Genomic DNA, 15119 nt, shown 5'->3' on the forward strand with positions numbered 1-15119 from the left:
AAAACACGCGCGTGTGTGTCGAGCAGCAAAATTTCTTTTTTTTTTATTTACGTCTCGATCTCTCTACTCAAGATCGAAACCAGATTTCAATTTGCGAAAACACGGATATAAAGGTCATCAATCTTTCGATTTATCAAACTCTCGCGGGATAAAAAAACGAAATTCCTCGTTATCGGAGGCGGCAGATTTTTTCCGGACGCCGAGTATACCCGCGCGCGCGCGCGCACGCAGGCGGCGGGCGGCGCGCCAGCCAATCGGCGCGCGACAGCACCTCGCGGTCCGCACAGCGTACCCTGCGTACCCCGCCGGCAACGGCACTTCGTGGAAGAGCCACGTCTACGACGACGGACGGACGGACGGATATAGACGGACGTTCCTTCCGACCTGCCAGTGATCACACACAGCCCACTGCCGTGAGGATGTTGCGAAAGTGCCTGATTGTCCTGCCGCTGCTGGTGCTCGGCGCCCTCGCCGACGAGAAGGATGTCCTGGAGCTCACCGACGAGACCTTCGAGAGCGAGCTCGAGCGTCACGAGAACACGCTCGTCATGTTTTACGCACCATGGTGAGAGAAAGAGTGATACCGTCCTCGTCCGGCTCCGCATCGCTTCTGCGTCACGCTTTTCTCACGCATTTCGCATAACAGCCGCTCGAAACTCGCCTCGGAACAAAACGAGATTATCCGCGAGGAAGGTTAGACAGTGAGAAAAATTGCGGCGATCTCGTTGTCAGGTTAAACGGAAACGAAGCACTCCGTTACGCACCACCGGACGTTCGAGAAGTTTTTTTTTTATCTCTGTAGCATTGCTAATCCGTGTTGTAATACGTGTGATTAATACGTGTTGTAATGTGAAATCTTCGTTGACGGTAAGACTCGTATCTTCCATCTGCTAGGATCAAAAGATGCTCTTCTTTTTATGTCTAACTTGAGCGTCAAACACCGGCATACGGCATTACTCAATCGGACTTTTGATGACGTATCCAGATTTCTAATGGCTCCATTTCAAAATCTGATGAACAATTATCTTTACGTGGTGTCTCACGATAAGGAGATTTTAAGCGGCTGATTCATTTTAGCTGTACGAAATGTGCATTTTTCAAGTTTATTTTTATCTATTATTTTCATCTCCATTCTCTCCCCTTTCTAATGATTACACTTATTTTATGCAAAAGTGTATAAAAATTAAAAAGTCTTATTTGCTTTATCAAAATCAACGTTTTGAATGTAGAGATTATTTAAAAAAAAACAGCAAAAAGAGACAGTTCTAATTTTTTTTTTATTATAGTTTTTAAAGCTTATGTAAAATATAGCAGAGTTATTTGCACACTTGCTCAAAGGTGGGATTTATAAGTTAGTTTGCTATGCATGTGTCATTAGTTGGCATTACGTTCGAGTCAGTTGATAGAGGAATATTTATCTCGTCACCAGGTGCGGGCATTGTAAACGCCTGAAGCCAGAATATGCAAAGGCAGCTGAGCTGCTCATAGGCAGCGAGCCACCCATCACGCTCGCCAAGGTCGATTGTACGGAGGCCGGAAAGGAAACCTGCGCCAAGTTCTCCGTCAACGGTTACCCGACGCTCAAGATCTTCGAGCGTAACGAGCTCAGATCCGACTACAACGGTCCTAGAGAAGCGTCTGGCATCGTCAAGTACATGAAGGTAACATCTCCCGTCTTTTATCTCGTTCGTAAGATCCGTTTGTACAATTTTCTTACATATGGTTGTGTCTTTTCAGTCCCAAGTGGGACCGGCGTCCAAGGAGTTGACCAGCGAAGAAGCCCACAAGACGTTCCTTGAAACTGACGAAGTCAGTGTGATAGGTTATTTCGAAAAGGACGATTCTCCATTGTCCGCGGCATATCATACCGTTTCCAAGAAGCTCAGAGAGAAGGTCAGATTCGGTCATACGTCGGTAAAGGAAGTTTTGGACAAAGTGTCTCACAAGTATGTGTCGCAAAAATCATAGAAATGGTTTTTCTGTGTGCGATCGCACGAAGGAAGTAACACTGTTCGAGAAATATTACATATATTAACTAATGGACTTCTTGTTTCAGGAACACGATTGTTCTTTATCGGCCAAAGATACTCCACAACAAGTTTGAAGATAACAGCGTAGTGTACGAAGGCAGCGATGCTATTAGCGACGTGAATGAATTCGTTACCAAAAACTAGTAAGTATTGTCCTTTTATCAATTTTTGGATAATCTTGGAACGACCCTGTAACGCGAATTTTGTTACAGCTACGGTATCGCCGGCGTACGCACTCGCGATAACGCGCAAGACTTCAAGAATCCTCTGGTGGTTGCCTACTACAATGTGGACTACGTGAAGAATGCCAAGGGTACGAACTACTGGCGCAACAGGATCATCAAGGTCGCCAAGGACTTCCCCGAGCTCTCCTTCGCCATATCTTCTAAGGATGACTTCCAGCATGAACTGAACGACTTTGGAATCGACTACACGAAGGGCGACAAGCCGGTCATTTTGGCGCGAGATGCCAAGAATCAGAAGTTCGTTCTAAAAGACGAATTCTCCATGGAGACGTTCGAGACGTTCCTAAAGGATTTCCAGGCCGGTGCTCTGGAGCCGTACCTCAAATCCGAGCCGATCCCGGAAAGCAATACGGGTAATGTGAAGGTCGCGGTGGCAAAGAACTTCGACGAGGTGGTAACCGATAACGGTAAGGACACATTGATCGAGTTTTACGCGCCCTGGTGCGGCCACTGTAAGAAATTGGCACCGGTGTACGACGAATTGGGCGATAAGCTGGCAGACGAGGACGTAGAGATCGTCAAGTTTGACGCCGCGGCAAACGACGTGCCGGCACCGTACGAAGTACGCGGTTTCCCAACCCTCTTCTGGGTACCCAAGGACGCCAAGGACAGCCCGGTCAAGTACGAGGGTGGCCGCGACCTGGACGACTTCATCAAATACATCGCCAAGCACTCCACCGACGAGCTCAAGGGCTACGATCGCAAGGGCAAGGCGCTCAAGCCTAGAACTGACGAGCTGTAAGACGTCACTAACGTAAACGACCACGAAGTTCGTTCTCTTGCATTTTCGAATGCGTCTAATCGACGAAACAATCCGGGAGTTTCTCTCACGTAACACGCAAGCAAGTACACTCAAGAACGCGCGATTGTGTATAAACAGAGAAAATAACACTTAGAGTGCAGATATATCATGGGTTTTTCGCGCGACGTTTCGCAATAAGTGAAAAAATAAAATATGCTCGAATGGGGCGGGGGGGGGAGGAGTGTCTAGCATATAGGATTGTCTACATGTATTAATTGTACACTTTGTAACGATTGTATAATGACGTGATAAAGCGCGCAGAACTGATTTGAAATTTTTCTCCCGTAACAATATGCTTTCCAAGATGTTCGGCGAATTAAAAAGTTATATACAGAAAGCAACACTCCATTCCAATTTTTGCGTGTTTCGACTACGCTAAGTTAAGAGATAATGCAGCGATTTTTGTTTATACGGAAGAGCCAAAATAAATTGTTTTATAGAAAATCGTCGAGATTTTTGTATTCCTTCTCTCTCTCCTAGGGTTAATTTATAAATATTATTTATCGATGTACGAATGATCAGAACTGATATCATGTCACAATAAAAAAAAGAAAAAAAAAAAAGATTACAACGCAGGTAAAACTTCGCTTTCGTTAACGGGTGTCATCCAGCAGTAGGACCGATTGTATCGTCATAAGAAATGTTTATTGTTAGTTACAATTTGTTATCATAGCGTTCGTAGGTTAATCATACAGTCTTACATACAAAAGCTAATTAGTAGTTTTGCAGAAAAGGATTTTTATGAGCTGGTAGAAAGATTTCGGAGATCAAGATTGACGATCCCTCTTTTTTTTTCCCTGATCGTAAAAATTGATTTATTCACGCACACACACACACATCGGGAAAAACTGCCGATACTTCTCTTGATTTTTCTCGGGTTATTTTTTTTTCTTCGCGTACAAATCAGTTAAACACGAGTCTCAAAATATCTCGTCTACTTACGAAAAAGATGATTAGCTTACGGCGATTATATAAGACCGCGTCTGTCGACAACTCGAGGTTTACGGAGCCCTTTAGGAAAAAGTACTTCGTATGCCTGTGGTATATGTATGTATGTATTTGTGCGGGCGTACGAGATGCAGCTTTTCTTTTTTCTCTTTATTCGACGTCAGCTCGTCGAAAAGGACGGCTCGTTCATATCGAATGCGCATTGATCAATTCCGATTCCGCGATAACATCAGAAAGCTCAAGTCTTCCTAGACATTCAAGCTTGTTTCTCGTTAATTTTTGCTTATTGCTCTTTCTCTCTCTACTTATATACCATGCGATGAATATATTTTACGTAAATGTGTGTGTGTGTGTGTTTGTTTGTGTATGTGTGCGTGTGTGCTCTGGAAAAACGGTACTCTAATCTCGATCAACGCGCGTACGTTTATCGTAATACGCGAGTATGGTAAAGAGTTTATATTATGTATATACAATATCTCAGGTGCGTAATTGATACAATATTATATAAGTATATATATATATTTATATATATAACGGTATATATCCACGAAACTCATTATAAAAAGAACACTTTCGAGCTTCGCAGCGACGCGCGATCTGCACAGAAGAGCGGAGCGTGTATTCGACACGTGTTTCCCAAAGCACTCATTAACTCAAGCACACTTAATTGCTTAATATACATCTCCCTTTCTATAACTATCTCTCTTTCTCTCTCTTTTCCTTTTTCTCCTTCCTTTCTCTTTGCTTTCTACGACTCCGTCGTGCGCGCGTTCGCTCGTGGCAGAAGTATCTTAAGTTGTGTCGCTAAGCTTCTTTTTCCTTGAGGCTTTGAGAAGTTCCGTAAAAGCGTACTGCGTGTAATAACAAGATCTACTATTCGCTAAGAGTTTGAGAAACGAGGAGAGAACTCATTGAACACAATTCCGCAGTCGAGCCCGTTGAATTAACGACCGAGGGAGGCATCGCGTTACGCGACCGTTAATTCAATACCACCTTTGTGAGACATCATTTCATTACAAAAATCTTACAGATTAGATCTTACGGATCCACAAAAGAAGACAAGTAGCATTATCCTTTTCTCTTTTTAGCACGGCGTAAAAAAGAATAGCACAAGCGAAACGGGAAGAGCTTATGGTGAAACAAAATAATTCGGACATTGGTGTGAATTTTGCGAAGCAGCTCGGCTCTACAATTGTGGCACACACGGTAAAATCAAAGCGAGATATACGCGTCGCCGTGCGCGAGATATGCACGGCCGATAATCTCCAAGTTTAGTACATCATACGCTAAAGATATCGATGGCGTATGTATGTGTATAAAAAAGCGCAAACCGCAAGTCCAGTCACGGCTTGGTCAGACACAAAAGACGTGTTCTCCGAAATACATAAATATAATTGTAGCCGCTTGTTACAATCTCCGTTATGTTAGTGTCATCGTAATACAATAATTATAAGGTAATAAAATAATAATAATAATAATAATAATACACACATTTAATCTAATTGGTATCTTAAAGATCAAAGTGATCTGCTGGCCCTACCTATGCGCGTTTATAATGTAATAAATGTCCATTAGTTTCCTTTCTTCGTTCGAAAGTCGCGGAAGTGCGACGATTTTTAGTTAAAAAAAAAAAAAAAGTAAGATGCAAGATTCAAAGTTCTCTCAAACTGTTCCTCTGAGTTCTTATATTACTCTTTAACTGCACTTCACACTTGTTACACTTGTTTTGCATATTCAATGTTTCCTATTGATAATTCTCTTCAACTCAATTTTTCTTTAATTTTGTTTATTACCAAAATAAAGAGACACTACGATAAAAAAAGACAAATATGTAGAATGCATATAATAATAATATTAATGTTAATATTAATAATAATAATAATAATAATAATAATAAGACAGTAATATTAGTAATAATTACTGTCTCTCATTGTTATTATTATATACATTCTACATATTCGTTTTTTGTATTATTCAAAAATAACGAAGGCGCTGATTTGTTGGATCAACTTACATGATTTGGATGATATATTTCATCCAACACCCCCAACCTGGGGGATCTCCAAAGAGGAGAGTTTACGTGGCAAGATACTCTCGGTGGATTGCCATCACCTTCCGAGAGGTGACGATCGAATAAAAAACACTGAGATAAATACACCGGAGTGGGCACTGTCATGCTACGATCATAGACAGAAAATGATCCTGAGACAGATAGATATTGTGTCTCTCGCTCTCTCTCTCTCTTTAATAGTTTCGATGCATGCACATATCACTCGCAGTACAAGTTGGACCAAAAGTTATTGATGTTTATCCGAAGTGATCCGAACCCTGCAAACCGCCCCATAAAACGATCAAAACTTACTAACTTGACTGTACGACAAAGGACAGCAATCCCATAAATTTATCTCTCTCTCGACTCGCGCCAGCCGAGCCAGTGCCCCCTCCGGTATACTTATATCTCAGTGATAAAAATCGACGAATTTTTTGTTTTTAACTCGGATCTTAATCGACCAGCGCACATTTCTCTGCGCTGCGATCGCCACGTATTAATATTATTATATGTGTATCTGTAGATGCACCTTTTATTTTTTTTTACTAATTTTTTTTTGCTGCTGTGTAGACTTGTTTTATTATGTAAAATAATTAAAGATAAGACGTTATATCATGATTTCCGCTGGGAACCTACGGCATTACGATTAGCTTCTTTGCAGCTAGTTCCGCAATTCCATAATTTTGCCTGTGTTACGGGCTCACTTGTCATAACATCTTAAAGAAGCCTACATCTTCCCCTCTTCTTCTTCTTTACCTAAGATTTTAGAATATTCACGTTAATATGCATGAATTATAAAAATATAATTATAACAATAAGTATTAAGTAATATTATTGTGTTATTTTAAATATATATTTAATATTCAAATTTCAAGAAATATGTTTCATATGTTTCATTTCAAGAAAAATGTTTTTTTTTCCATATTGACTTGCAACTTAAAGATCTGACAGAATTTCTTAGAAATTATCATTAGAAAAAGTAATTGAGACATACTTGTAATGCAGCTCGGGTTGCTGTTTCGAAAACTTCTCTCACACCTTCCTTGCTCTTGGCGGAACACTCAAGGTAGGCGAAAGCGTTGATTTTCTCGGCCATAGCTCTACCCTCCTCGGGCTTGACCGGCTCCTGCTTCATCTTGCTGAGCTCCTTGATAGTGTTAGGATCATTGCGCAAGTCTTTTTTGTTTCCCACAAGGATAATGGGCACGTTCGGGCAGAAGTGCTTCACCTCGGGTGTCCACTTCTCGGGAATGTTCTCCAAGGAATCGGGACTGTCGATGGAGAAGCACATTAGGATAACGTCCGTGTCTGGATACGACAACGGACGCAACCTATCGTAGTCTTCTTGTCCAGCTGTGTCCCAAAGAGCCAGTTCCACCTGTTGGTAGAAGCGAGAGATTTGTTGAGAGAGAAATTTGTAAGAAATCTCTTGACAGAGGTAATAAGAAAAATTTCAACGATAACACGTACCTGTTTGCCATCCACTTCGATATCGGCGACATAGTTCTCGAATACCGTCGGTACGTACACCTCAGGAAACTGGTCTTTGCTGAACACTATGAGTAGACATGTTTTACCACAAGCACCGTCGCCCACAATAACCAACTTCTTCCTGATGGCTGCCATGAATCCTAAAATGCAAAAGAGTATACGTGGTGTGTATAATGATGGTCAAACAAGCAAATCGCGACGTGACAATATACAGTATGACACTGCTCATTTAGAACATTCATCGTTTTAAAAATGTAGGTGGATATTGATTAATTAATACGAAAAGCGTAATGTGTGGTATATTTGTTACAAGTTAGTGATCAATTTCACGATTGCAATCGAATCGATAATGAAATCATAAATGTGCTAAAATCGTCAAATCCCTTTTATTGTATCGCATTGTATGGGATGTACATATTTACATTCGAAAAAAAAATCTCGATGAAATGTATAGATTTACTTTATCTCGAAAAATTAATTCATGTCATCGATTTATCAATGTTTTATCTGCACAAAATAAGGGGGAGATAATACCGTGCCTGAAGGTGACACCTCGGGCGGCGCTTTGTGTTTTCATAATTGCCAAAAAGTGGGCGGACCTTCACCAAGAATAACTTACCTACTTTACAGATAGAATGCTTCTTTTACAAATTAAATTTCGCAATCATATCGTGATACAATGTTCAATGCGATAACGCCCGCTAGCTATGCTTTTATCGCGTTTCTCGCTAATCGTGACTCATTTGCACAAAGTACACATACTATATAAATGGATTTTCAAACTGTCTCCGTCCTACGTATGAAGTAATCGGGCAGAATAATCTTTCTTGCTAACATTATCTGTACAGGTAGCCTTATGCTTATAGGTGCAACGGATGAGTTTGCAAATTCTAATCTTTCAGGACGTGTACTTTACGTATCAGCATATACAATTTGGAATACCTTACGACCTAAGAAGTGAACACCAAAATTGATATCGATAAAGAATTTCGATCAACTAATTGCGACATTGTGCGGGAAAACACTGTCAAGTCGTTTGAACTAAAAGCATGCGGTGTGATAGATTTGCGGCCTACATGGATCACATTGTGAAAATAGAATATGTAACGCGCAAGAGAGATAGCTGAAAAGAATTGGAGTTAGTGTCGGCATCGATATTAAACTTGCTTCCCTCGCACAGCGGTCAGTATATTCATTACAATTGGAGTGGAGCAGAGCAAGTGTGTTTTTAATCGAAAGCGTGTGTACAAGTACGAAAGAAGTGACGGATGAGGCTAAGAAGCATTCTTCAGGATAGAGTTAGGAAGAAGAAGAAGTAGTTGAGGTAAACCTCCGTGAGACTCGTGTAACTCGCGTTATGTACACCTCTCCTTCTCGGAGCGTAATAAAATAGTGTCTCAAACCTCGTAGGCTATAGCTCTGTTCTCTTTTGCTTAAATTTTTTTCTTTCTTCCCCCGAATTTATCGCAGCCTCTTTACTTCAAGCCAATCTCGTCGTAGACGACGCGTTCCCTTCGCAGAAACAAAAAATACAATGCCCCTTGGCTGCTTCGCTATTTTACAATATTATAGCTCCAATACTACTACTCGTGAAGCAAGTGACAAGATTTGTTTTCTAAATCCTGTTGATCTACTCAATCGCGCTATGAAAAAGCGGGACCTACGAGGACTGAAGTCTTAAAGGATATTGACTGGGTCGTACCTGATCCAGGGTACCTCGTATTGCGTGGACCGAAGCATCGGCACACGTTGCATCCCATGTTTTTAGTCTTTCTTTCAGCGTCTCTGTTTTAAGTGGACATTTTATATGTTAGATGTAGGTAGAGGAAGCTGCGAGATGAATGCATATATACCACACAACACATATCAATAAATGTATATATATTCTAATCTGTATATATATATGTATATATATATATATATATAAATATACATATATATGTACGTTTTGTTTTGTTAAAAACAACTTATACTTGCACAAGTATAATTGAGGTCATCTCTAATACACATAGGCTATATAAAACTTGCAATATATTCTGTTTCTTAACTCTTTCCCTTCTGATGTTAAAAAGAAAGAAAATATAATGTATATAAATACATATTTTACACGGTATGTATGTACATACATGTGCTACGAGGTTTTTCAGCAGGACCGCCAGTGACCGAGTATAATAGTTCCTTATGCCATCGTATTCGACGACTCAAGCACACATTTGAATCGAGATATATGGAGTATTACATTCGTTGTGGCTCTCTCTAACACACGCACATAAGGTAGGGTCTTCAATATTTTACTACATCCAAAGGAATGACGGCATGACATACGAAATGTAACATCGATAGTTGTGCCCCTTTATATCGATTGGTGCTACACTCAAGTGCCACATTTACCAAATTCTCCTCGACCAAAGACTGTACCTTATGCATCGGGAACAAAGTGATAATCCGTCAAGAGACTACATGCAAACAAACAAAAAATAAAAGAGACAAGAGATCGGTAGATTAACTCGTTGTTAGGCATGCAATATCAAACATTGTATGTATCCTTTAGAAAATAGAACCATCCGACAAAGCGTAAATCGAATCCGGTGGTGCACTGTACGCTCATACTTATACAAAAGTAACAATACGCTGTACGGAGTCCCACAGAAATTCAAAGGCAATCACGACATCGCTCATCAAATGCTCAACAACGAATCTGAAATGTGATTGCTCGTCACGGAAAAAAGAGCTGTCAAAAAGAGCGATTGACTCAAGAGGTTTAAGCCCCAGACATAATGCAAGTAGGCGATAGAGATAGCGATAGTGATGTGTCGGGGCTTTACTAAATGGCAACAACAAAGGGGGGGGGGGAATAAAGCTTCCGATGCAAAAGTTCACCCCTTTCGCGCCGGTGACGCCTCGTATTATCTCATCGCAATAGACCATAATGATACTCAGCCAAGTCACACAGAAGCGGAAGCGCATGGAATATTGCCTATGAGGTACAAGAGAGTTGCCACGGAATTTCCTTCCTGCTGACAGAATGGTATCAGATATCGTCCCTCTTTTCAGTCCCGAAACGAAGCTGCCGGTCGAGCGTTCGCGCGACGGACGGCCGCGTCTCTCCACGTCGATATCGCGAATATTCCCGACACGCAGGAACGAGTCCTTTGTCTCGCAATTTACACACGTCGCTCACAACTTATCGGAAAGAGAAAGAGAAAGAAAGAGAGAGAGAGAGAGAGAGAGAAAGAGAGAAAGAGAATGGTGTCTGTATATGTGTGTGAAAAAAACAATACGTGCCGCGCTGACACGAAACGAGTGTCGGAAAGAATATTGTACGCTGGGACCAACCCTTTCGTGTATTTCTCCGAAACATAGAGTTCCACGAGGACGAGCACGCGGATCGGCGCCAGAAGACATGCAGCAGTCACCTCTGATGACCCCTAAATCCAGTTGCCGAGCGCCTCTCCTACGAGGATGAGAACATTGCTACCTCGGAGAGGGGAGGGGAGGTGTGTGTGTGTTCCTTTCAATCGCGCTTGTCACTCATTACACCCTCTGTGCTTGAAACAAAAGGAAGACGTATTCTCGGTTTTGTGAAGAAACTAAAGAAAAAGAAGAAGATGAAGATGAAGAGATAGAGAGAGAGAGAGAAAGAGAAAAAGTGCGTAGTGTTAAAAGAAACAAACCTAAGTTTCAGCCGTGCTCTTTTCACACTTTTCACGCGTTAAAAACATCTCGAGAGAAGCGAAAGGAGAGAAAGAGAGAGAGACGAAGCTTAGAAAGCACGTCTAAAGCGAACGAGACCTGAGACCTGACGAGTGTGTGCCCCTCGATTAAACTAACCTATATTTCTTACCGCGACGAGGACGAACTGCGCGCAATGGCCAAGGATGGAGAGTGCGAAAGAGAGAAAAGTGTGCGTGCGCGCGCGCGCCTGCGAGAGTGAGAGAGAGAAAGAGAGAGAGACGAGATTTCGTGGCGGACACTCAGGACGCCATCGATGACGTGAGTGCTCAGGAAACGCTAATGATGACGCGGATTCTCGGGAGACGCCACCGACGGTCGCGGACGATTCGGAGGTCCGCCCGTTCGCTCGATCTGCACTCTCCTGCACTCTCTCTCTCTCTCTCTCTCTCTTTCTCTTTCACGCGTACGAGGCGCCCGTACAGGCGACGGGACGGAGGAGGCGGGGTGTAGAAAGTGCGATCGAGAGCAACAGACCTCGGAGAATCCAGAAGCTCGTTCCTCTCAGCCGTGCGGACTCTCTTCTTTTTCCTCTCTCTCTCTCTCTCTCTCTTTCTTTTTCTTTTCCTCTTCTCCGCGGTCGCGCCGATACGATACACGGAAGGGTCGATCTCGCCGATCGAACCGGAATGCGAAAATCCTCTCCGGGGATTTTTTTCACGCGGGTGGAAAGTGGAGCGCGCGGCGGGCGCGAGAAGCGGGACCCCGTGAGGAAACGTTGCCCGCGGAGGCGGCGGAGGTCGGCGGCGCGAGGCGCGATGCTCCCGGGCGATCGCGTCACGTCGAAAGCGCGCACATACTTCACTTCAGAATTTGTTTACGCGGGGCGGGGGAGGAGGGAGGTAGAAACGTCGCCGGGCGACATCCGGCACGGATCGAAGGCTGTCACGCACGAAGGCGAGACGACGTCGCCGAACGTGGATCAGTCGCGGCTGCGATTAAGCGGGGGGCGGGGGCGGGGGCAGAGGGGGAGGACCGGGGCGAGGCGAGGCGAAGAAAGCACGAGGTGTCTGTTCCTTTTAACCGCACTCACGCGATCTTTTTCTTTCTTTTCTCGGAGGGGAAGAACACGGGAAAGAAGAAAGGGGCTGCGGAAGCGACGGCGCGCGAGAATGCGTTGTGTGGCGTAACAGGGGGATACGCGGGGAGCAGTCGTCGCGACAGTAGAAAGAGGAAGAGGGAGAGAGAGAAAGAAAGAGAAAGAGAGAGAGCGAAATAGGCGTTTACTTACTGGACTAAACGGCCACGTAGTGTCAGGTAGAGCCCGAGAGCATTCCAAGAGATCCGTCGCACGGATTGACGCTCGGTTCCGCGACAGCAGCGGCCAGCGGCAACGGTGGTGGCGGCGGCGGTGACGGCGGCGACGAAGATAACGATGACGACGTGGACGTAGACTAAGCACGAATCGCGCGCACGAACAACGACGCGAGTACGGTACGACGTGAACGCCGAGTCGAGCTGAGTTGTGCCGCTGTGTTCAGAGCGCGTCTCGCCCTCGCCGCGCGGTGATACCGAACGGACGAGAATCGCGACGCATGGCACTCCCTCGAGGTCTCCTCGCGCAACCCGTTCTCTCTCTCTCTCTTTCACCGTCTACTTGTCCCCCGTCTCGCTCTTTCCCTCTCTCTCTCTTCCTCACTCTCGATTCACGGAGGAGGCTCCTCTTTTTTTCCCTCTTTTAGCACCGTACCCGGGCCGACGTCCCGGCGGGATCTCCAACGCGACGCCCGGACACCCTCGCGAAGCCCGCACGCACGGCGCACCACGCACCCTCGCACCACTCCGGCCGGAGTTAACTTAAGAGATATTTGCGTATTTACCTGAAATCTTAAGCGACAGAAAGTCAAGAAAATGGCTGCCCTCGATGGCCACACCTCGATCTGTTGAGCGTGCGGCGAATGGCCGCAGTGGTGGGGACGAGCGGCGGCGGCGGCGGCAACGGGCAACTTCGGCTCGTTGTTTTCAGGGGCGTGTCGAGCGCCGGCGCGAACGTGTCGCGCGCCGCCGGCTTCGCGAAACCGGGTCGACGTCCATAAATTTGTCAGGCCGTACGGGCATCGTCTTCGCGATACATTATTATTAACGTGATTCCGACGTGACAGGAATAACGATTAATCGATTAATCAGACTTTTGTGTTCTTACAAAAAAAAAAAGAAGATTCTTGTAAGCGTATCTGCGAATAAAAATAAATTACATTTGTGAACAGGTGTTAAAACAATTGCTCTAATACTTGCTCCTTATATACTCAAAATTGAAACAACTGAATCAGATATCAAAAAGAAATAGAGAAAAAAAAATAAAAGATCTAAAAGGTGTGTGGAAGGTGCGTGCGAGAAGAGCGTGGCTTTTAACGACGCGTATATCTCATTCACGCGGTCTTTCCTCGCGAGAGTCAAGTCACATCGATCGTAAAAAAGCGCGGTGAGACGCCAAACGGCTTTTAACGGGATCGATTCGGAAATTCATCCACCGTTCCCGGGGCCGCGCGGCGCCCGCGCCCGCCGCGCCTCGCCCCAGCCCTGCTACCGAAACCGGCGAATCGCGCGCTACCGCACACCGCCGGCTCACCGCACGTCACGGACCTGTGGAAGAAACTTTTGCGCGCACACTTCGCTTCGCTGACTTCACGCTTCTCCGATTCGTGCCACCGCCACCCGACGCTCGTAGGTGGATGTAGGAAAGGGTTGGAAAATATGTAAATAACGCGGCCGTCTCTCTACCGCCGTTCGCCGTTGCGTTTTGCGATACGCGCGCGCGCAGCGCAAAGTTCGCCGAGTTTTTCAGAGGAAAACAAAAACATGCTCGAGGCGCGATATTTTTTATATCTGCATTTCTCCTTATGTTCTATAAGATCGTTCGTTTGATTTCAGGGTATTGCGAAGTCAACGGAAAATCGAAAGAATGTACAGTCGCGCGGATTTTTGGGATAAAGAATAAAAAAATGAGAGTTGCTTATATACTACGTTTTGTAAATCAGAATATACAGTTTCGCTGGTGCGATTTTATCGTAAAAAGTAAACGTTTAAAATTTTTTGTTTATTGCGAGACGGAAAAAGATTAGAAATTCGATCTAATAATTACATGGCAATCGGAATTATAATATAGACCTGTTCGTTTTAGCTGAACTTCTTGCGCAGTTCATCTCTCCTCTTTTTCTTTTCACGGTGTGGAGAGAAAGAGAAAATATAAGCTGTGCAAGAAGTTCAGCTAAAAACAAACAAGCCTTACGTTGCATATAATGTATGTATATGTAGGAAATTCACATGTCTACACTTTCGCGATGAACTAATTTCACGCCGGTGCGTGCGGCGAGTGCGTGCGTGCACGTAGCGTGTCATTAACCGGCTTATCGGCCGGATAAAATAAATGCCGGCGTCAAGAATTCCCCCCTCTCCCAATTGCCCGCGAAATGAAATGGTCTCTCCCGAGCGTTTATACTTCTTTGTCCTTCTCCTCTTTTTTTCAGGAAGAGTTCAAGGACGCGGGGACGGGATTTCCCGGTGACGTTCGCAGGCGCGAGGATCCAGATTGACAAACGAATAATTTTACGAGTGTAACTCGAATTTCACTCTCGGAATTCTTTAATATAACACCGAGCCTCTTCGCCGATTCTTTTTTCCCCACAACTCGCATATTCTATTCGTGAATGGACTTTGACAGTCAGCTGATCCGAAAGAGACACCCACGAACGATCCGCTTCTAATCACTTCTAATCGCGGATAATAATCGAGATGTTACTAATCAACCGATATAACCGGCGTACGTACACGCCGTCCGCGCGTGCGTATGCGTAGAAAGAAAAAATAATAAGTATACGAGC

General features: G+C 44.2%; 2 protein-coding genes across 9 annotated transcripts; one reads left to right on the forward strand and one right to left on the reverse strand.

Moving 5' to 3' along the window:
- Positions 1-307: 307 nt before the first annotated feature.
- Erp60 (disulfide-isomerase A3) lies at positions 308-3525 on the forward strand. Its single transcript, XM_071769888.1, has 5 exons — positions 308-565; positions 1430-1661; positions 1738-1946; positions 2057-2173; positions 2243-3525. Exons 1-5 carry the CDS (start codon positions 420-422, stop codon positions 3015-3017), a joined length of 1479 nt encoding a protein of 492 aa, XP_071625989.1. The 5' UTR covers positions 308-419; the 3' UTR covers positions 3018-3525.
- A 175-nt stretch (positions 3526-3700) lies between these two features.
- Positions 3701-13261, reverse strand: Rho1 (ras-like GTP-binding protein Rho1). Of its 8 annotated transcripts, XM_071769893.1 has the most exons (6): positions 12530-13196; positions 10903-11114; positions 9269-9351; positions 7546-7706; positions 7070-7453; positions 3701-6831 (listed from the first exon to the last, which is right to left on the reverse strand). In XM_071769893.1, exons 3-6 carry the CDS (start codon positions 9324-9326, stop codon positions 6793-6795), a joined length of 642 nt encoding a protein of 213 aa, XP_071625994.1. In that variant the 5' UTR covers positions 9327-9351; positions 10903-11114; positions 12530-13196; the 3' UTR covers positions 3701-6792. The 8 variants fall into 8 exon arrangements, with proteins under 8 accessions (XP_071625994.1, XP_071625996.1, XP_071625998.1 ...); XM_071769895.1 differs by lacking the exon at positions 10903-11114; XM_071769897.1 differs by lacking the exon at positions 9269-9351.
- Between the last annotated feature and the right edge of the window lie 1858 nt (positions 13262-15119).

The sequence above is a fragment of the Temnothorax longispinosus genome, chromosome 2, assembly GCF_030848805.1.
Source record: "Temnothorax longispinosus isolate EJ_2023e chromosome 2, Tlon_JGU_v1, whole genome shotgun sequence".
In the NCBI taxonomy this organism is placed as follows: Eukaryota; Metazoa; Arthropoda; class Insecta; order Hymenoptera; family Formicidae; genus Temnothorax; species Temnothorax longispinosus.

Coding starts and splice junctions, on each gene's coding strand:
- Erp60 (XM_071769888.1), top strand. CDS start 420: ATGTTGCGAAAGTGCCTGATTGTCCTGCCGCTGCTGGTGCTCGGCGCC. Junction 566..1,429: donor GTCATGTTTTACGCACCATG/GTGAGAGAAAGA, acceptor TCTCGTCACCAG/GTGCGGGCATTGTAAACGCC. Junction 2,174..2,242: donor GAATTCGTTACCAAAAACTA/GTAAGTATTGTC, acceptor ATTTTGTTACAG/CTACGGTATCGCCGGCGTAC.
- Rho1 (XM_071769895.1), bottom strand. CDS start 9,326: ATGGGATGCAACGTGTGCCGATGCTTCGGTCCACGCAATACGAGGTAC. Junction 7,454..7,545: donor TCGAAGTGGATGGCAAACAG/GTACGTGTTATC, acceptor TTCTACCAACAG/GTGGAACTGGCTCTTTGGGA. Junction 6,832..7,069: donor CAACCCGAGCTGCATTACAA/GTATGTCTCAAT, acceptor CTAAAATCTTAG/GTAAAGAAGAAGAAGAGGGG.